Raw genomic sequence first — 21,482 nt, 5'->3', positions numbered from 1 at the left:
TCATGGAGATGCCCCAGTCACTCAATCATTTTCCCTGCCCTCCGCTGGACTCGCCCCAGGAGCTCCGTGTCTCTCCTGTCCTGGACAGAACACTGCAGATGTGGGCTCACTAAAGGCGCAGGATCCCTTCCCTCGCCCTGCTCTTCCTGATGCATCCCAGGATTCCGCCGCCGGGCTCCGCGCCGCGCGCGGCCCTGGAAGCGGAAGCGCCACGGGGCGGTGGTTCCGGAGCCGCCGCTGCCGTGAGGGCTGTGCGGGAGGAGAGGGGAAGAGAGGGGCTCCGCCGCCTCCGCCGCCGCCCCTTCCGCCGCCTCCTCCCTTCTGCTCGGCGGAGAGGAGGCCGCCATGCACCCTGTGTTCCAGAGCAGCCGGCGCGACTTCACCTTTGGGCCGTGGAAGCTGAGCGCCGCCCGGACGCACATCATGAAGTCGGCGCAGGCCGAGAGGTGGGGCGGGCTCCGGACAGGGGGCGCAGGGGGGCACAGCACAGCACGGCACGGCACGGCACAGCACTGTGTCCCCGCTGCTCAGGGAGCCACCGCCGGGCTGCGGCTTCGGCCCTCACAGCGAGGGGCTGGGGGTGTGGGGTGGCCTTGCGAAAGAAACACGGAGCGTGCTCAGGGCGGGGGAGACGCTGTTGGGCCCGGTTAGGCGAGAGACCGGGGTTGTTCTTCTCTTCAAGCTTGATTCTCCGGCTGGAGAAACGGGCTATTTGAGTTACAGGTAATTTCCAAAATTTTGTTTTAATGATTGCAGAAGGCAGCCTACAAGAAAGACGAGGAGGGACTTTTTACAAGAGCATGTAGTACAAGGACAAGGGGGAATGGATTCGAGCTGAGAGGAGATTTAGATTGGACCCTAGGAGAGAAATTCCTGACTGTGAGAGTGGTGACTCTGAAACGGCTTGCCCAGAGAAGTTGCAAATTCTCCATCTCTGGAGATGTTCAAGGCCAGGTTGGATGGAGCTTTGGGCAACCTGGTCCAGCAGAGGTGTCCTTGCCTATGGCAGAGGGGCTGGGACTTGACCTTTAAGGTTTCTTCCAACTCAAACCATTCTGTCATTGTACGATTATAATGGTTTTGGATCTCTGTGAACTCAAACTCGCTAATTAGAAGCCTGATTTTCTTAATTACTTTTGAAAAAGGATATTTTTAATTTCTCATACCATGTCTTGGTAATAGATATTTTAAGGTAGTGGTTTACATTAAAAATTTATCATTTGCTCTCTTCTTGTAGGAATTTCCAATCCAGTGAGATCATTAGAGGAAATATTCATGTATCAGCATCAAGTACTTAGGTCAGATTTGCTAATGTGGAGCTGAAGAGTTTGGCTGTGCCATAACTGACCTTAGTGGCAGATGGATTTGGCAGATATTTCTCAGTTTCATTTTCTGGAACAAATTGCAGTATACATGGGAATCTCATTAGTCTTATTAAATGTACTTTCATTTATCTTGCCTTTAGCTTTTCTGAGGGTAATGAGGCATTCTCTGGGAGGAACTGGCTGCTCATGGCTGGGATGGGTGCACTGTTTGCTGGGTAAAGCTGTCTGGATGGCTGAGCTGAAAGAGTGATGGTGAATGGAATGACATCCTGCAGGTGGCCCATCAACTGTGGTGTTCTCCAGGGCTCAGTATTGGGGCCAATTTTGTTCAATATCTTTATTGATGATCTGGACAAGGTGATTGAGTGCACCCTCAGTAAGTGCACAGATGACCCCAAGTCAGGTGGAAGTGCTGATTTGCTGGAGGGTGGGAAGGCTCAGCAGGGGGATCTGGACAGGCTGGATCGATGGGCTGAGGCCAACTGTACAAGATGCAACAAGGTCACAGTGACCCATTTTGTCTTTTTTATTGCTTGGGGAACATTATTAGTAAAATTAGGAATTTTATTTCTGGCAAATATATATTACAAAAATTTCTCAGCAACCTGTGTGGAAAGGTGAAGGATTAAATTGTTATAGCCAAGAACTCTTTTCTATGCAGGGGTTGGTTTTTGCAGGTCAGGGGTCTCTACACTTGATGAAATGGAAAAGTTCATAATGTTATTCTGCCTTCTCTGGGAAAAAACATAGGCTCTTGTTCTCCAGGTCTGTGAATTTGCTATTTTTATTTTAGTTAGGTTAACACTTCTTTTGTATTCAGGGTTACAGAAATAACCACTTTTGTTCAGGAATGCCTTGTTATCAATGTGAACGTTATGATTAGGACACTCTTCTCCCTCCCCTCACTCAAATGAGTGTGTTTTCTAAAGCTTTCTTCTCTCTAAATGTCACGTATTCCTTTTTGATCTTGGTAAGTCAGGTAGGTAGGGAGATAAAGAAAAGTTTAGGCAGTGTACCAGTACATGTCTTCCACCAGCTTGAAAATATAGTAGAGCACATTAGTATGTTCTGCACTTTTTACATACTCTGCCAGGGGTGTCTTAAGCATCTTTTTTGTAGGCTTCTAAATTTGGAGTTATGGACCATTGTGCAGTGAATTCCAACTTGCTCATGATGAGTCCTTATTCCTAAAAGTTTCTTTGAGCACCTACTTAAGTTGGTCCATAGGCCATCCAGGGATTTCCTAGCATAGGCAGAAAATTGCTTCTACGTGCTTCTCAGATACTCTTGATTCCTCATGTGTGAGAATTTTGTCTGAGCCTGATGGTGGAGGAATGTTTTAGGAATACTTTTTTCGTGGAAAAGCCACTTTAGATCAATGACTCTGCATTTTAGGTGAAATGATTAACCTGGGAAAACAACAAAGTCTTGCAGAACATACTGATGATGTCTCTTCTAAGTTATCATGGTCTAAAGAATCCGTATTCCAAAACAAGGACTGCTTTCACTGAGCTGTAGCTGACTGATGCTTCTTGTTTTTCTCGGCAGGTTGGCTGAGGAATTGCACATGCCTTCCCTGCCAGAGATGATGTTTGGAGACAATGTCCTAAGAATACAGCATGACCATGGTTTTGGAATTGAGTTCAATGCTACAGATGCTTTAAAATGTGTCAATAATTGTCAAGGTATGATCAAAGTCGCTTGTGCAGAAGAATGGCAAGAGAGCAGGTACAGTATTTTATCACCAGTGGGCAAGTACTGGTGTGTTACACATGAAACTGTCATACAGTGGTTAAAGGAACAAACTGAACTCTGGAGGACCATGTTGCATTTGGTTCTAGCCTAGATAAAGCACGTGGTCACAGAATTTACTTGGCTTTTCTTTGCTGTTATCATCTTTTCTGTTAAATTGGGTCAGTTGTATTTTTCAGCTGTGTCATGGCTTTCTTAAAGTAAACTTAAAGTTTAACATGACTTAATGCTGTTTCTGTTTATTCAAACTCATAGGGCCTGGAGCATTACAAGACTGTTGTCTGGTGTTGCAAAGTGTACATGTTCAAAATCTTAGCCTTGGGAATAAAGCAGAACAATTACCATGCATGAGAACTAATTATGATGCTTAGTATTTTCCAAATTGGATTAGTTGTAGGGCACCTGGAAATAAAGCACAGAAAGAAAGCAAAGTTGTCAGGAAAATTAAGCTAAATTGCAGTGTTATTGATTGCTGTGTGTTGTCAAGAGATCACTTTCTGCATACTTAAAGAAAAATTGATCTTGAAATAAAAATTTTTCAGCAATATTGCATGAAAATCTTTATTTCGAGTCATAGAACTGAAATAGATTGAGAATTCTCAATTGTTTTCAAAGTTATTATGAAACAGATGTGAAACCATTATTAAGTCTTGACATTGTGATTGTAGCTCAGACAATGCTGCTGTTTTTCTTCAGGAGCAGTGTGGGAATTCTAATGCAGTCTTATGTGAGGTTATAATTCTTTGAGAATTACTACAAAGCAATTACTACAAAGCTGTTTTCTCTTTCACTGTTGAGGAGTGAGACTGAGCACAGTAAGGAAGTTGTCAAGCCATATGACTGGACTTACACAACAGATTACAAAGGAACTTTGCTGGGAGATACTGCAACATTAAAGGTAATAATTTTCTTCTTGGTAATTGCTGACTGCATCTTGCTTCAGTCAAACTCTTTTTTTAAAGCTGTCATTTACCTTTCAGTAGGCTTCTGTAAAATCTTTTGTGCTTCGTAATTTCTGATTTCAAAGTGTAATTTGGGCTTCTCATGTCTCTCAGGTCATGATTTTATCCTAACCAAATAATGGCTTATTTTAATAACGGAGGTGTGTGGTGTCTTTAAGCATTTTAAGATTAAAGCACATGGAAGGCTTCAGCTCTTGCTGGGGGTCGCTCTGGAGCCCCAGAGATACAGCAGAACTATCAGCTGTGTCATTCTGTAATGCCTTCATGCTCTGCTGCTTGCATGTTTGTCTGATTTCTGGCTGCTTTCAATGGCCTGGAGTTTTTCTGCAACAGTAACTCAGTAACTCCTCCTATTTAAACTCACAGGCACTCCCATGTCTTTATTTTTGTGAAAATAAGACTGAAGTTCCCAGCTTCTGTTTGCTGCATACAGGTTGCTTGCTACTAAGCAGATAATCTGTATTAGTTCACTAGCATGGCTTTAGTTAGAGATCATTTGAGTTGTGCTGGAATCAAAAGTGGAACTTAGAAATAAACAATGTTGGTCCATAGTCTTTAGACACCAGAAGTGTCTGTGGAGACCATGAGAAGGAAAACATACAGGTACTTGATTTCCATGGAAAGGCTTTACTAGAATCCTTTTCAAGGTGTGTAGTGGGCTAGGGGTGCTAAATGCACGGAAATCTGTTTATAAACCTCAACTTCTCATACATATGTTAAACACAAGATATCTTCAAATGTTTTGAAAGAAAGTGAGCAGAATTGTTTGCAGCTGAAACCCTACTGAGCCTGTATCCAGAGAGAAGTTTATTCAGAATTTTCCACTCTTAGATTTTGCTTTTGCTTGATGTTATTTCCAAGAAGAAACTCTTGGAAACTTTGATTTTTACTTTTTCTCTTAGAAATTTGGGGTGTCTTAAGCTTAGTGCGTTAGAAGTCTTTTCCTTTTTAAATCTGTGGAATTCAAAATATCAGGACAAGCTTCATGTAGTTTGGCAACAAATTAATATGCTAACTGTTGTTAATCTTTTTCTCTAGGTTGTTCCTACAACAGAACACATAAATACAGAGAAATTGAAAGCCAGGGAACAAATTATGTTTTTTGAAGAGGTACTCCTGTTTGAAGATGAACTTCATGATCATGGAGTATCAAGTTTGAGTGTGAAAGTAGTAAGTATTGGGAGGTGTATAAAAAATACTTGGGGACTCAGTTGGCTGATTAATGCAAAACACAGCTGCTTTTTGCACGTTGTTCCTTCTGGGATTTAAGCTTTAAAGCACAAAGTTCTTCATCCTTGCTCTTAGAAATAGAATCTTACTGGAAATGGTGTTGTCTTGAAACCTTTGTCATCTGTCATTTGCTCCAGGGGACAATCTTTTCCCTCCTGCATCTTGCCTAGTAGTCCTCTGAGACCCTGTCTGTCCCGCTGGCCAGCCATAGCTGTAGCAAGTCAACAGCCCAAATTTTGACTTCATTTTTGAAAACTTCTCATATTGTCTTCCATTGTGAATACCTGATGCAGGCAAGTAGGTGCTGAAAGGAAGCCTTTGTAAGGTGCTGAATGGGCCATTTATTTTTGCAGAGAGTTATGCCTTCCAGCTTTTTTGTGCTGCTGAGGTTCTTTTTGCGAGTGGATGGGGTACTCATCAGGATGAATGATACAAGGCTTCATCATGAGGTAAACCCTTACTTTCCATCTTTTTTTACAGAGGTTCCCTTGCCATTTTACTTCCAGTGACATGGTGATATTTCTTTAGTTTAATACTCATGTTTGGGGGGCATAAAAACTTCTTGAGTGTATTTTATTATTGGGGTGGTGCTGAGCTAGCAACTGAGTGCTGGATGCCATGGTGTGTGAGCACAGTAGGCTACCCCCCATGTGATGTAATCATTTAAATACATTTGACAACACAAATTAGAGAAGGAAGTAAAAGAGGAAAAATAGGCAACAGTAAAGAGTTCAATGTCTTATCTCCAACTGTCGTCTCCAAGTACATTATTTTTGCCTTACCTAATAGAATTAGACTGCAAGTGTAACTTGCAAATGACTCTCCACAGTACATTGAGTTCTGGTATCTCATAAATAATAGAGTATGTTAAGATTTGTAGTTTGGTAATTCTGTGTAGACGTGTAGGAGTTCTAGCTGAGTAAAAATTAACAAGCATATTCAGTTATAGGATTTTTTTTGAAGCATGCACACAGGTGGTTTTTGGAAAAAAACACATTGTTATCATCTGACTTTGTGATTTGGAATGTACATTTCTTCTAGGTGAACCTAGTCAATTTGGTTGTGGTCAACCAAATTCCATTGTTTACTAAATTCAGTATATTTGAAGTGATTAGTTTCTACTGATACCAGATGTTTGCTTTTTTCCATTAGGCTGACAAGACCTACATGTTGCGAGAATACACATCCAGGGAAAGCAAAATATCAAGTTTAAAGGTATTGCATTTTTAAAACTTTGTTTCTTTTCCTTCTGTCTGCCTTTTTGTTTTATGGTCAGCATAGAAAATACTGTGTCTCTAAGTCCTTCTTTGTACCATTTGGAATTAACACACAGGAAAATTCTGTCTGCTTATGCAGCTTTTGTTCTGATGATTTTAGAGCAGATTTGCATTTTGTAAATGCTGAGATCGCAAGATAAGGTATGGGATTAGGTCACTTTTTCTGCTGTCGAGTTAATAAAATGTTTTTATTATTTTATTTTTTCATAGAACTGTTCAGCTGCAAAATCAGGTACTCCACATCCCATGATGTTAAATTTCATGGCTGGTTGTGTGCTTGCAAGCAGTATTAAGGGTTAAGGTCTGTTTGGTAATAGACTCTTTCAGTTTTTCTCAAATGTTTGAGGTTAATAGGTCACCTTAAAACTCTAGTAATGGCTCAGAATAATTTGTGGCACATTTGGAGTTGCAGCTGTTGATTTTTATTCATGACAAATGCCTGACCTTCCATTTCTTGTACCTTTCCTTCTCCCTTATTTTTCCCTTGCCTCTAAAAAGTTTGTCTCTAGTGGTGTTTACATGCAGTAAATTATAAATTAATTGTCTATGAAAGTTTGGGGTTTGAATACATTTTCTTATCCCCTTTTTTCTTTCACTTGTTTCATGTAAATGTTTTACTTTTTAGAACGTTCCACCTTCCCTGTTCACGGAACCTAACGAGATCTCTCAGTATCTACCCATAAAGGAGACAATCTGTGAAAAACTAGAATTCCCAGAGAAGCTGGAGCCCAAACCAGAAACATCACTGGAAACCACATGTGCTAAGTCTAAATAAATGTTACTTCATAAGGACTTGAAGTAGACTGGAGATAATGTGATCACAATTGTTGTCATGGGGGGCATTTCACTACTAGTGGAATGAAGAATTTGGCTAATTTTTCTGTAGCCTTTAGGAGAAAACATTTCAAGCAGGTTTTGCTAATGGTGTTTTTTGTTTGGATTTTGTTTTTTTAACCTGTGTCTGGAGTTGATGATAGACTGGTGGTGAGTTACAGTTTTCAACAGCAATGGAGAAATGACTGTTGGGAGTCTGGGTTCTGTTTAGTTCACCAAGCAGGCAGGAGTATTGTCTGGGCCCCCATCTGCTAATACTTCTATGAAGATTTTGTTAGTGCTGCTTCAGATTCTAAGAAACTACCAGAGTTGTAAAACTGGCATGATTTTATTTTTGTTGAGAAATAATCCACAGTAAAAAAAAAAAAAAATCCTCTGCATTTATTTTGATCTGTCAGTCTTAAACGACCCATTTTGCTTGGCTCCCCTACTGATAACCAACAAAGTTACTTCTTGTAGTTTCTGATCCAGAGTCTCACCTAAAAATATTCATTTCATTTGAGGATAGGTGTAGGTGTAGGGAAAAAAAAGACATTTGTTTGACACCATATAAAGATAAAATTGTATGTGAGGCATTAACTCCAGAGCAGGAGGAGAGCTGGAGGTTAACAGAGAGACTCTGGTAAGTCTCTTTATCAATGCTAATTTAATCTGATGTCAGCTGGAGTTCTCTGGGAAGTTTTGGGACTCTCTGTGCAGTTCTGGGACTCTGGCTTGGGGTCCCTGTGCTGCTCCAGTCATGTATGATGCTGGAAAGGCATTGTCCTGCACTGGCCTTCTCCTGGACGTGCCCACATGTGATGGTTCTACTGCCCTGACTGCCAAATTGCAAAACTACAGTAGGGCTTAAGGCTGGGGAAATCTGATCCCTAAAGGATGCTGGTATTTGCAGTTCAAAACAGGAGTGGCATTAGAAGGATGCTAATATGTATTCCAGATACATAATTTGGTTTATTTTAATATTCTTCTAATATTGATAGAAGTGTGATCACTTGTATAGCCATGGTTTCAACACTCTGTAGATGAAACTGAAATACTTGTATTGCTTTTGGAAATCCTGCAATGTGTTATTGGTTTGGCCTAAGAATGGGGCAGCTGAGCAGGCTTGTCTGGGTTTGCTGCTGACACTCAGTGCAGGAAGCAAGTAACTGCAGTGAAAAGCAGGCCTTGTGGTGCAAGGTGCTTGCAGATAAGAACATGTACACATCCTGATATCTTGGGGTTTTTGCTTAAAAATCTTTGTATTCTACACTGCATGGCTTACTAGAAGCAACCCACCACAAAACCATATCTTTTGTGAACTGGTTTTCTTGTAGAGAAGACTCTGAGGTTTTTAGGGGAGAAAAAAAGTCTACTGTCATCTAAGTGACTGTTTCCTTAGTAAAAACAAATAACACAAATTGTGTGAAACACAATTTCACTTTTATTTGAGGAAGCCTGGTCTAGTGAACTCTACAGCAGATGGAAAGGCAGGAACTGCCTGCAGTTTTTCCTGTGTCACTGATTAACTGTGGAAGACCTTTCTCTGTGCCTCCATTCCCTGTATGTAAAAATGAGAGTTAATATATGCCTACCTCACAGAGGGACTGTGAGGATTAGTTTGTACAAAGTTATTGATTAGAATATTTTTTTCTGAGTACACCTTCAGCCTTATCTTTGGAATCCTTTGCAAAGGATTACTGTAAAAGAATGATCCATAGGATGAGTGAAGAAAACTGAAATGAAACAGTTTCTGAGAGAAGTTGTCAGCTGTAATAATTATCAGACATGATCTGGGTGAATGAATTTTTCGCCACTTCGAAATAGAAGTGTTCCCCATTACAGTCCTGACTTCTGTTGGCTTTTTTTCATCTTCCTGCCCTTGTTTTCTAAACATTTTAGTGTCAGGATGAAGAAGGGGATTGCAATTGAGTACAGCATGGAACAGATTAAAATCCATTTGATAATAGAAGATTATTTGGGTCCACTCCAGTGATAGAGAGAAATGAGGAAAGAGTGAAAAGGAATGGAACAACAAATGGGGGTGAAGAGATTTTTCTGGTAGAAGTAAATCATGGCACTTCTTTTACTCTAAGCATATATTAGTATACATGCCTTAGAGCTTACAGAAACACACTTTATAGCTGGTGTGACTGGGAACAGAGGTCATGTAGTGCTGGCATGAAGGAGACTATATCTGCATTTGTTAATTCAAACTCTAATTTGGGCTTAGTCAGTGATGCTAACATTAAACTCCTTTGGGCTGAAATAGAGTGGGTGGAAAAGCCACTGAGTGGGGAGGGAGCAGTGGAAAGGGCACTCTGCATGTTTAGCTTATAACTGTGTATTTTCTCTTGTCCATCATACATCCTAATTTGTGACCCATTGGTAAAGTTTTATGGAATGGACTTGTATCCTGACTCTAGGTATGTGCTCTCCATCTGTTCTAAAGGGTATTGTGCATTTCAGTGGAACACAGGTGTTGGGGAAATCACAAGAACACCTTTAGGAAGTCAAAGTTACAACAAGTTCAAAATTGGAGCACTCTGTGACTTTCTTACACCACGCAGATCACCAAGAAGCAGCGGTATAAACTGGTGTTCAGCAAGCTCTCTGGCACAAAATTTCCACAGAAAAGTACCACTTTGAATAAATAACTTTAGGGGGGAGGGAGTGGGGTGATTCTCCAGCTGTTTTGTGTCAAGTTTTATGTGGCAGTTTATATTGTTCCTTGTATGTTGCTAAATAAAACGTACCAAACATTTACAGTTCTGTTTTTAACTGAGCAAAATAGATTGAAATAACTACCTGTGCTGCTGAATTTTGGCTGCTAGTAAGACATTGTATCCACATACCTTTGTCTGGCAGGAGACTGCTCGTCTCGTTACAAAAATAAAGTGAGCGGGAGAAGAGTCATAGTCGTGGGATTAAAATGAAACCTCACTGTGACTATAAAATGAGTTTGGCTACTGCCAAGCGATGGATCGGGAAGTGCTGGCGGGAGAGAGGATCCATCCAGATCCGGACTACATCCCCCGGCAGCCTGCGCGCCGCCCCGCCGGCCTTCCCCTACCTGCGGCGCGCAGGTGGGCGCGGTGCCTGCCGGGGTTGGTAGTCCCTGGGGAGGGAAGGGAAGGGCAGGGCAGAGCAGGGCGTTCCGGCCGGCCGGCCGGGCGGGCTGTGGAGCCATGGACAAGCTGAAGCGGGTGCTGAGCGGCCGCGACGCGGAGGAGCCGAGCGGCCTGGCCGAGGTAGCGCTGCCGGGCGGGGGGACCCGGGCGGGGGGAGCCGGGCTCCCCTCCCCGGGGCGCTCGGCGGCGGCGGAGCTGCTCCCGGAGAAGGCGCCGGTGGCGGGGGCGGGCGGGCGGTCCCGCGGGGGCTCCCCCAGCGCCGCCCCCGCGCGTCCTGGGGCTCGGCATCCCCCGCTTGCCCCGGGACACTCGGGAGGGTGCCTGGGCAGGACACGGAGCAGAGTCTGAGAGGAAGTTTTCGCGCTCGGTAGGAGGCAAGAGCTACAAGTAAACAAGTTTCGCTTTTGTTTTTTCCCCTCGTTTCCAGGTTATCGACGCGACTTCGTTAGGTTGGGGCACCCGAGTGAAAGGTTTCATTGCGTGTTTTGCCATCGGATGCCTGTGCTCGATCTTGGTAAGGACGTTTTGCCGGATCCCCCCAATATTTGAGTTTCAGGAGCCCAGATAATTACAGCCTCTCTCTGTGCTGTTGCTTGCTTTTTCCGAGTCTGCCGAGACGTTTGACTCTGTTCCAGTTAGATGCAATACACCGACTCTTAAAAGGAATAACAATAAATGTGATTTACTTTCGTATGCGTAATTCTGCAGTTTGGCTTGAAGTCTTCCTAAGATTTCTTTTGTGACTTGACACTTCTTGGATATATATATATATTTGTTTCAATTTTAAACCTGTTAAATTTCCCCCCTCCCTTTCTCTAAATGTTCCTTTTTAGGGTAGTTGTCTGCTATGGATACCAAAGAAAGGGCTGGTGCTCTTTGCAGTGTTTTATACCCTGGGGAATATTGCATCTATTGGGAGGTAACCATCTTTATATATCATTTCCCTAATACAGATGAGAAACAAAAGCAGAATGATAGTGCGTAAGTGGTAGAAACTGTTGCATTTGTGAGAGAAGATTTGCTTTTGTAGATAATTTTCTTGTTGAATTCTACAGAACATTATTTCTGTAGCAATCTGAAATGGTAAAGAAAATTTTAATATTGTTTAATTTGTTTATTGTTCTTAGTAATGCATTCAAAAAAGTTGCTCATAAGTAAACAAGAACAACAGTTGTGCTGTGAGTGTTGAGGTTTTTTGATATTGTTGGTTGCTCCTACCCCAGATAAAAATAATTCTTTGCCATTTTGCATTTGGAAGTGTTCTGTGTGTTTTGGTGAATATGTTTGGGGCAGTCTGTCAGGGCAAGCATATGTAGTAAGACTTCATGGCCATCAAGGTTCTTGAGGCAAAGCCCTACATATTCAGTGACAGGCCCAGCTTTCTGTGATTGTGGAAACTTAGCATGATGCAAGAAAGCATAAATAATGGAATTGGAAGTAATATGCTAATAAGGCAAAATAATATAGTGTATGAGGCAGAAATATCACTTTAGATAAAACTTCCACTCTGTGTAATTCATCCAGTATCCATCACCAGGGCTCTAAATGAGGCTGCAGATCTGGTAAGGGATCAGAGAACGGATCCAGGCCTGAAAACAGCCTTTTATGTAGAGGAGTTGAGCTGGATTACCTGGCAATCCATGCAGAGCCTCTGTGGATGGTGTTCTTGAAAAACAGATTTAAAAAGCGTTTTTGAAAAGCAGGTTAGAAAAGTACCTGTCAAGGATGATCTGATTGGAGCTGACCTTGGACTATGCTTCTAACTTGATAGTTCTGCTCTGCTTCTGTTAATTTGAATGGAACAAATGTGAATAAAATTGTGAATACCTTACACAAAGAAAAGGGGGAATGGATTTTGTCTCATTGTATAATCCCATTTCTTTTGTTATGCTGCACTGATTACCATAACAACACAGTGTACTGATGCCCCTATGGCAGCAGACTGCTTAATCTTACAGAGTTTCACTTTTGCCTTTCTCATTTCCGTGTTCATCTGGACTTGTTTTTCACAGCACTATGTTTCTTATGGGACCAATGAAACAACTGAAGCGGATGTTTGAGCCTACTCGTTTGATCGCTACTATTGTTATGCTGGTAAGTACCCAAGGATTTCAACTCACACAAACCTGGCAACAAATTTCGTTGTGAAGTCCTTCCATACCCATTGATCCAGCTGTGGCTCAGGATGTGTCTGGGAGTGGTTTTTTGGTTTGTGGTTTCTTGTCTTTTCTTAAAATGTCAAACACTGCACATCTGCTGTAGTGGAAAGGTAAGTGTAGAAAAAAAAGGAAAAAGCACCTCTCTGTTAGGCAAGACTGAGCTGAAGTCAGCTTGTTTTGCTAAATGAGCATTAAGGGTCTGTGACTGGTGTGTGTGAACCATGCATGTGCTCATTTAGGGTACTTGAGGTCACAGCATCATATTTACATGTTGCCTAAGAAGTGAATGATGGGAAACTAGGTTTTTTTAAGTTGTCCTTTGGATTTTGCTAGATATTTTACTTTGCATAATTTTATCCTTTTATATTCTGTCTGATTGCCTTGAAAGAGCTGTGTAGGTATTTCTACCTTGATAAGATCATCTCTTCATGACAAAGCAGCTGGGGAAGCTGTGTCTTAGTCACCTTGCATTGGGGATCATCCCAGCTGGCTGATAGCTTCAGGTTTTGAAACTTGTATGACCAAATGAAATTGCAAATTCAACATTCAGTGGAGTCATCCTTAGAATTATTTTATTTTCAGAAGATAGAAGTTATAGCAAGCCTTGTGTTGTGTGAGCTTCTGTGTCTGAAAGTTGCTGCTAAGTTTCAGATTGACTCTCCTTTAAAGTACACGGGTTTTGTTTTCTGTCTCTGCAACTTTCCTGTTTTCTCCTGGCAAGTCAGAAAGTTGAAAGGTGCTTTAACTTGCATGAACCTCCCGTTTTTAGTCTGAATGTCATCAGAGTGTTTGTTTGGCATCAGCACTTTCCAATTTCTCTTTGCACATCCAGAGATACTGCAGAGCTTGAGAAATTGTCTGTGTATGCTTGCAGATCCAAGCAAGAAGCTAGTGTGTGTGTGTGTGTGTGTGTGTGTGTGTGTGTGTGTTGTATGCATTCAGGATGCCTGGAGTCAGGAGAATTCCTGGAATGTTGTTTACTGGGATAAAGCCTGTCATTAGATGTATGATGCAGTATTTAGACCACTATACAAATCACCACCTTAAAAGTAATGGAAGAGCTGCATTTATTGTCAGTACTGGTTGAGCTCAAGTGTATGATTTCTTTGGTAATGCATGTCTTAGTGTCTGAATATGCAGTACTATATAGGGTTTTTTTTCTATTCTAGCAGAAGGATGTACATTATAATCTCTGGTAGCACAGTGGTACATGTGTATCTAAAGGCTGTTAGGTGCTGATGAAGGAAGATGAATTATCAGCATCTATCATATACAAATGAGCTGTCATATCTTAAATTGAAAACTAATAGGAGGCTTCTGTTAAAACTGAGGATTAAAGCAGAAAATAATCCTACTACCCTCCAAGATTTTACCTATAGTAAAGAAAGAGAGACACAGTGCACATACTGAAAACAGAAAAAGGGCTTGTTTGAGTGACTAGGCCTTACTTAAATATATACACAGGAGAGCTACTAAGCAGCAGCCCAAAGTTCTTGAAAGTGTAGCTTAGTTTTAATTGGTGAGCTTTTAAATAATGACATAACTTCAATGCTGTGGTAACCATGTAATCATCAGGAACTGTGCAGAAGCAGAAGGACTAAGCGCAGTAACTGAAAAGTATTTGAAAGGTCTTACAAAACAGTGAAATGTGGTATGTGATGGTGACACCAAGAAGTGTGTGGGATGGAGTAGGGACCTGCAAAAGAGCTGCAGGAAGCTGTTCCTCTTGCTCCTTTGCAGCCATAAAATCACTTTCTGGAGATACCAAGATGATGTTTCCTGATTGCTTTAATTCACTTCAGAAATATAATAGCGAGAGCATTTTAAATACAAGGAACTTTTAAATACAAGGAACTCCTATGATGCAGAATTAAATAAAACTGTGAAATGATGTTATTTCTTTCTCTGTGAAGGACCCCATTACATTGTTGCAATATTTATAGAAACTGGAGTTATTTCTATTTTTAATTAAAATAATTTGTTTTCTTCTAGTTGTGCCTCATACTAACACTGTGTTCTGCTTTCTGGGTGAGTACTGGAGTCCTGTATGTATATATAACTGTAGTTAATATAGCTGTATATATAATATGTAATATATAATATATAAAATAAAATATATAATTTAATAATATAATAATATATCATATAATAATACATAAAAAATATATATTTATAAGAATATAGTATTTTAGAAGTAAAATTCTTACACTGTTGTCTGTGCTGTGTTTCTTCCCCGTCCCCTCTCCTCTCCCTCCAGTGGCGCAAGGCGGGACTCGCACTGCTTTTCTGTATCTTACAGTTTTTTGCAATGGCATGGTGAGTGATTTCCTCCCTATACACTCCACTTTCTGTTGAACCTGACATCAGTAGCTGAATTGTGAGTGGATTTTGATGCTGAGTTAGGTGGAAGAAAAATTTTTACCTTGTCAATCCCTTAGATTCAAGAAAATGCATCAGTGAGGAGCTGACCTGTTCCCACTTCTTGGTCTCTCACACCACTACAGAGGCTTTGGAGATAGAGCTCAGGGCGCCATGTCTAGTGAAAGTTCATTTGATTTCTCTGGGCTTGAACTGAGCTTGTTTTTTTCTTTCCCTTTTAAATCAGTTTGTTGCCTGCTATCTGCAATTCCTCTTACCCTCTCCTGAATTTGTTTCATTCACAGCTCCATTTATCCCAATCAGATTGTCAGTGTTCTTCATGTTAACACATGGCCTGTGCAAGGTCACCAAAGAAGTGCACAAACTGATATGGACACCTAGCCAGCCCTCAACACTAAACTTGCCTACCAGTAGGTGTTGGAGCATGAAGGATACTGAATGCAGGAGAGCTGTGTTTAAAATGCTTCCACAACATCCCCCTCTATTTTGCCATTGTGTTTCATACTCTGGTTGGGCTAGGATGGCTTGCAATGATACTCTTTCCTGTTACTCACAAACTCACAGCTTCCTTTTGGTTATGTAAATTGCAGTTTAGAATATCAGAGGGGTTGTTCATGTTTGTGACTAATAAAATCTGACTTGAAAAGTAACTTTCAAAATCTTTCTTCTTAGGTACAGCATTTCCTTCATACCATATGCAAGGTAAGCTTCCCAACACTCTTACTCTTTGTCATTTTGAGGTTTAATCACACAGAAGATTGTTCTTAGTGTCAGTGGGATAGGAGCACAGAATGACTCTTATTAAATAATGCAACTGAGGTGACTCTGACTCTCTTGTGTTTTTTTCTTTCTCCTGCCTGTAGGGATGCTGTGAAGAAATGTGTTTCAGTCTGCCTGTCCTAACAGGAATACTGGATGCCTCACAAAGTTCTAGGAAGTTCTAGGTTGAACTGTGTTGAGATCACTGTGTTGTGTAGTTTCCTACTTCTGTTTTGAACACGTGCCTTTCAGCTGCTTGTTAGGGGCTCCTTGTGTTACACCCAGCGTCTGCAGTTGCTTGGGTTTGTAAGCAGTGGTGTCTGTGGGACAGGGGGCTTGTGATCAAATGAAATTCAGCCTGACAGAAGAACTGGGCAGAGGTCCACAATTTGTTATAGTGATTCTTGCATAAATTCATGCATTTGGTTTTGCAGAAGTTCCAAAGTAATGTGTGAAGTCTGTAAAGAGCTTATGGTGCCAGTTCTAGAGTTGAAAACTGATTTCTTACCAACCACTTGGGAGATTTTTGAATAGCTTTATGTCACTTAATCGTTGCACTGTTTGCCTTGGGTAATGGAATTATTGGTATTCTTTCTTTTTGCTGTCTCTCTTGCAAAATTTTAGGTTTATGAGACATCTGAAAGATGTAATTCTAAAAGCAAACGTGCTTGTGGACTAACCATGAAATGTTTGCATCTTCAATGAAGTATTGAATTCTCAGTCTATACTGATAGTCTTCCCTTAAATTACACGAAAGGGACATTTTCATCTGAAAAAACTTGTTCCTGTGGGAAAAGCACTTGTAAAATAAGGTCCATTGATGTTTTCAGCTACCAGGAACCTGAGAACTTTTCCTTGCTCATGACTGCAAGGTGGGAAGCTGACATTTTTCACAGGAAGTGAGATGCTTCTCTTGTCCTCCAGCTGTAGCATAAGAGCAATGCAAAGGGCATGGTAGGCAAAGAAAAAAAGAGTTTATGTATGTCCTTTCTCAAAAGACAAACTGTCATAAGGTAGAAGTGGGCTGTTGTTTTTAAGCAGCCTGGGTCAGGGAGAAGATGTTTTCCTCTGAACTAAGTTAAATTCCAACATTTCTGTTTGTTTCTTTGTAAGTAGAATCAGTTTTCTTTCTGCTAAAACTCTTGCACACACCAGTGAACTTCTCTGCATGGAGGAGCAAGCACAATGTTTTATTTCCCGTGGTAGCAAGGAAAGTGTGAAATAGTCCTGCTGCTACCTCCAAACAAGTGCTGAGCAGTCTGTTTCCAAATTCCAGGGCTACTCTGCACTCTCTTTATCTTCTGAGCTACAGATAATCATGCACTCCCACAGCATTGCAGTGGTCAGTTTAATATCTGAGCAGATTCTCTGCTGTGTGAGATAGTGTTTAACTGCTTTCCCCTTTCTTTTTACCAAACTCTCTTGCTGGAGCCGTTGTTTAAGATGATGGTTTCCCAGTGTACTGTAGTGGGAACTGAAGCATCTTTTCCTCAATCTACCAAGAGTTTAGTTGTTTAAGAGCATTATGTTTGCATGGCAAGTGTATCCCTGACTTGAACCACAAAGATTTTAATGTAGTAAAAACCTAGATCTACTTGGCTGTAAAGTCTAAGCTCACAGTGAAGGCAAATAGCTCTATGGCTTCCAGAAAGCTAGTAAGAAATTAATTAATACAAAATCTTAAATTCACATGTCCTTCTGATAATTTATAAAGCTCAGTACCACCTACCTGTAAGGATCCTCTAAAAAAAAAAATATTAAAGATCCCCTTTTGCAGATGGTATGGAAGGGAGATTTTGACAAGCATTACTTGCCAGAATTACTGTTGCAAAAGAATTGAAATGAAAAATGCCACCTTGGAAAGATGGCACTGATGTTGGGATGAATCAGTTACGCAGATTCAAGTGCTATGCCCTGGGGCATTTTTTATCCCCCAGGATTTAGATGTTAGTGTTGAAATAAATGTGTTGACTATTACTCTTCTTGAAAAGATTTGATGAAATGCTCAAGAGAGACTGGGAATTAAAGAAGACTGATCCTTGTTTTCCCTGGCTGATCTAAGACAAGTGTCTAAACTGATGTGTGTCTTTTTTTATCCGGGAGCAAGTTCAAAACCTAATTTACATCTGTCAAAGGATCTATGCCAGTCTTTTCGTAGGCCTTTCATAATGTTTACAGGATTCCTTTGTATAAGGGAAATTGAAATGCAACCCTAATGCCTTTTACATTCCAATATTCCTTTAATTTCAGCATCTCTGAATTTCCCTGGAAAAAGCTACAAGCACAGCATCCATTGTTTTTTCTTCCCCTCTCCAGCTCAGTTATGTTAACTCCAATCATCATTCCAGGTTGTGCAGCAACAGGAGCAGAATTTGACTTTTGGGATTCTATTTTTGATTACTTCAGATTAGGAGTAAGGAGTAAAAGTCTTTTGCTTATTCCTTGGCTAGCTTGGGCAGGGTTCTGGTAGCCTGACTCTCTGGCAGTTCTTCTGGAAGAACAGTACAGTTGGGTATGGTGAATGTTAGTTTTCCAATGTGCAGAGTAGCTAACTAGAACCTTTTTGTTGGCTCTTGTGAACACAGCCAATTAGAAGTAGGAAATCTATGAAAATACCAGTAGATAGCACATAAATGGATTTTTGTTCTTTCCCCCTTTCCTCTCAGTTTAAAACTGTAATTCCAGCTTCACAGCCTTTTGTTCAGGAAAAGAACAAATCTTCATTTGACTGCACAGCACGTGAGGCTAAGCAATTGTGCCCTTAGAGGAAGGGAATCCAAGGGGAGATGGCAAGGACTCAAGGATCACAAGAGTGCCACTGGGATTTGTGTTGCCCTTTGGTGTTGTATTCTTGTTGTGTTCCTGGGGACATCAGACAGGAGGAGAGACTTGCCATATTCTTGCCAATAAGTGAAATCTACTCAGGGTTTGTCGCTTCATCTACAGCAGTTTTGATTTAAAATAACTCTCAAAGAACATAACTCTTTAGACTCTTACTCACTTTTAAGTAGTAGTAGTGAGGCTGTTGACAAGTTTAACAGCAAAAGAAATTACCACGTCACTGAAGTACTTTATTTTATATGATTTTTACGTAACTGGGGAATATACTGTACAAATATTCCCTCTTGAGTAGTTTTCAATCTGAATTAGATGATACCATTATACCATTTTTTTTGGTCATTAAACCTACTTTGTGTTACGTTTTGCTGTCATCAGCTTTGGTTATCTGCTTGGTGGGAAGCACGGTGGGTATTTCTGAAGCTTTCCATCTCACTGTCTTTGAGGGCAGGAATGTTGGTTGTGTGTGCTCTACTGCAAATAGAGTTTGTGGTTTGAATTGCAAAGCTCCTTCCTTCCCAAAGTCCTTGCTCAGTTGCCTACAGCACTTAACTCAAGGCTGACTTCTCAAAGGAAACTTCTTTGATGTTGGATGCTCATCCCAGTAGGATTTGGTGTTCTAACAGAAAGTGGTTTTTGCTCAGCCTGTTGACTGATTTGTCCACTTTTTTTCACTTTTTGCTGTACAGATAACGTAACCTCAACCAAGCAGCCTTAGCGTACAGTTCTAGCAGGAAATTTGTATATCCTGGATCAGCTGACTTTCCAGCTATATTAGAAAGAGAAATAGAGAGAAATAATAAGACTCTATACATTGAAATATGGGATTTTTTTTCACTACTTCAAGGTTTTGCTGTTTTGTGATGAGGTCCGTTATTAATACTGGTACTATCTGAAATGGCTCTACACTGATGATGTGAACAACTTCTTCTCATTTAGTATTTATAGTAATAACATTGTTCATGGGTTGTTACAAAAATCAAGGAAGAATTTTCTGCCACAAGTTGAAATTCTTTTCAGAAACCATGTTTTTGAAAGGAAAGTGTGTTGGGCTCTGTGTGTGCCTCTGACTTCCTGAGAACAGCTCTTGCTTCATTTTGGCACTTAAACATGTTCAAGAAATTGAGATCACTGTGCTATTGTAGACTGAGGAGGATGTTTAAACACATTTGTCTTAAATACTGATGTTTACAACCATAGCAGATACTGACCATTTTGGAGGGAAAGCACACAGATGGTTTGTCTTAAAACCATGTGCCTCGCTATAATGTTACCACTAAATTTTTTTACCAGCTGTGGAATTGTTTTGTAAAATAAAAACCAAACTCAGAAATTCTCTGCAATGTTTTATACTGTTATTGATTCTGTTTGCTGATGTGCTTTTTCTATGGATTTACACTGTTTGATTTCTACTTTGATCTCTTTTTCTGACTTAAAACTTTCTCTGTAATGAAGTGAAACCCTTACAAGTGCTGTTTATTTCCTTCAATAAAGTTATCATTGCATTAAATGAACTGTTCTTATGGTTAATGTTCTTATGGTTTTTTAAATGATGCTGATTCTCCAGATGATGCTGAAATTGCTGTGAGTAGTTTAGTAGTTTGTTTCCTTTTGTTTTTGTGTTTGTTTTTTGTTTTTAAATTATTGTCCTGTCCTCACTTCCTTTGCTGTGCACACAACTTGTACAGCTGGGGGAAATTTTTGTGTCACCAATGTTTTGCAGCAGCTTCACCTAGCAGTTGCAGGCACCTAGACAGCTGGTTGTCAAGAGTGGAGTTGTTAAGGTGAGGATGATATTTTTATTGCTTCTTATTTACTTACCTCAAGAGTCAACCTAGGTAAGCCAACAAGCTGTCCTTAGTCCATACTACAGAGAAAATAATGCCTGGTGCTATTCTGTCAGCAAAGACAACAGGAAACAACCTACCTCTGAAATAAATATGTCCTTAGTGATGATGTACACTCAATAAAATGTAAATTAAGTAAAATATCAATAATTTATGAAGGTGTGTTAAAAGTAATTAGAGGCAATTATTTTATTTATTTTAACTTTCAAAAAGCTTGTCTGTTTAAGTGTGTGCCTGCTATGCATCCAAAGACCTGCTGTGGTTTAATATTCTATGGCAGAGTATCAAGGCTCAGTGTGCATCAGGCTGTTCAGGCTATGTTACACGTTCTCCTAATTGACAGGCAGGTGTTTGTTGTTTTTTTTTCTGTCTGTAAGGGTGGTGGTGAGACTTGTGTGCTGTGGGAGACTGTGTTAAGTTTTCAATTCTCTTTTTTTCATGGTTTTTTGATTGTTCTTCTAAGCAAGCTCTCTGGCAGCTGATGCAACTGAAATTTCTGTCCTACAGGAAACTCCAAAGTTGTGTTTGGAATACAAGCAGCAGCCTTCTGTAGAGTAGAAACCTAGGGGTTTGCATTTTATCTTTTTGAAAAGGTTAGTGTCCCAGGAATGTCAGGAAAGCTGGATACATCTGTGTCATACCAAGACAACTGTGATTCCTCAAAGGGCAATAAATCCTTTCCCTGTCTAATAGCTTAGAGGTGTTTTGCTCGCCTAACTCAGCCTCCTGCATAACCACAAAGCTGTTGAACTTTGCCACTTCAGACTCATGCTGAGGTCTTAATACTTGAATGATTAAATAAATGTGAAATCTTCATCTGAAATCCCGAAACAGCAATCAGCTGCCCTAAAGCGCATTCTAGTGATTAATGAACTTGCTCCTTAGAAATGCTCTGAAAGGGTTTCCCAGTTGTGCTACAGCATCTAGACCCGAATGCCATTATCCTGCAAAGTCACCAGCATTCAAATACAGTGACAAGGCTCTTGGAAAGCTGCTGTAATGTCTGCCCC

The 21,482-nt window shown here is 40.6% G+C and overlaps 2 protein-coding genes across 3 annotated transcripts; both read left to right on the top strand.

The window, feature by feature from the left end:
* The first annotated feature begins 212 nt into the window (after positions 1-212).
* On the top strand, positions 213-7,344 carry TIPRL (TOR signaling pathway regulator). 2 transcript variants are annotated; one of them, XM_058858899.1, is made up of 7 exons: positions 213-446; positions 2,874-3,053; positions 3,876-3,975; positions 5,078-5,209; positions 5,623-5,718; positions 6,422-6,484; positions 7,172-7,344. In XM_058858899.1, the coding sequence occupies exons 1-7, from the start codon at positions 346-348 to the stop codon at positions 7,319-7,321; spliced, it is 822 nt and encodes a 273-aa protein (XP_058714882.1). In that variant the 5' UTR covers positions 213-345; the 3' UTR covers positions 7,322-7,344. The 2 variants fall into 2 exon arrangements, with proteins under 2 accessions (XP_058714882.1, XP_058714892.1); XM_058858909.1 differs by lacking the exon at positions 7,172-7,344 and adding an exon at positions 6,757-7,125.
* A 3,152-nt stretch (positions 7,345-10,496) lies between these two features.
* SFT2D2 (SFT2 domain containing 2) lies at positions 10,497-20,139 on the top strand. The gene is made up of 8 exons (XM_058859321.1): positions 10,497-10,610; positions 10,918-11,004; positions 11,324-11,409; positions 12,503-12,584; positions 14,642-14,677; positions 14,907-14,965; positions 15,701-15,730; positions 15,892-20,139. The coding sequence occupies exons 1-8, from the start codon at positions 10,548-10,550 to the stop codon at positions 15,929-15,931; spliced, it is 483 nt and encodes a 160-aa protein (XP_058715304.1). The 5' UTR covers positions 10,497-10,547; the 3' UTR covers positions 15,932-20,139.
* The last annotated feature ends 1,343 nt before the right edge of the window (positions 20,140-21,482 follow it).

Source organism: Poecile atricapillus, chromosome 1, assembly GCF_030490865.1.
Source record: "Poecile atricapillus isolate bPoeAtr1 chromosome 1, bPoeAtr1.hap1, whole genome shotgun sequence".
Lineage (NCBI taxonomy): Eukaryota > Metazoa > Chordata > Aves > Passeriformes > Paridae > Poecile > Poecile atricapillus.
This window is presented reverse-complemented; position numbering and strand designations above follow the sequence as displayed.

Excerpts from the sequence above, each read along its gene's own strand:
- TIPRL (XM_058858899.1), top strand. The coding sequence starts at position 346 with ATGCACCCTGTGTTCCAGAGCAGCCGGCGCGACTTCACCTTTGGGCCG. Across the intron at positions 3,054-3,875 it reads GAAGAATGGCAAGAGAGCAG|GAGTGAGACTGAGCACAGTA; the intron begins GTACAGTATTTT and ends TTCACTGTTGAG. Across the intron at positions 6,485-7,171 it reads GCAAAATATCAAGTTTAAAG|AACGTTCCACCTTCCCTGTT; the intron begins GTATTGCATTTT and ends TTTACTTTTTAG.
- SFT2D2 (XM_058859321.1), top strand. The coding sequence starts at position 10,548 with ATGGACAAGCTGAAGCGGGTGCTGAGCGGCCGCGACGCGGAGGAGCCG. Across the intron at positions 10,611-10,917 it reads AGCCGAGCGGCCTGGCCGAG|GTTATCGACGCGACTTCGTT; the intron begins GTAGCGCTGCCG and ends CCTCGTTTCCAG. Across the intron at positions 14,966-15,700 it reads CAGTTTTTTGCAATGGCATG|GTACAGCATTTCCTTCATAC; the intron begins GTGAGTGATTTC and ends CTTTCTTCTTAG.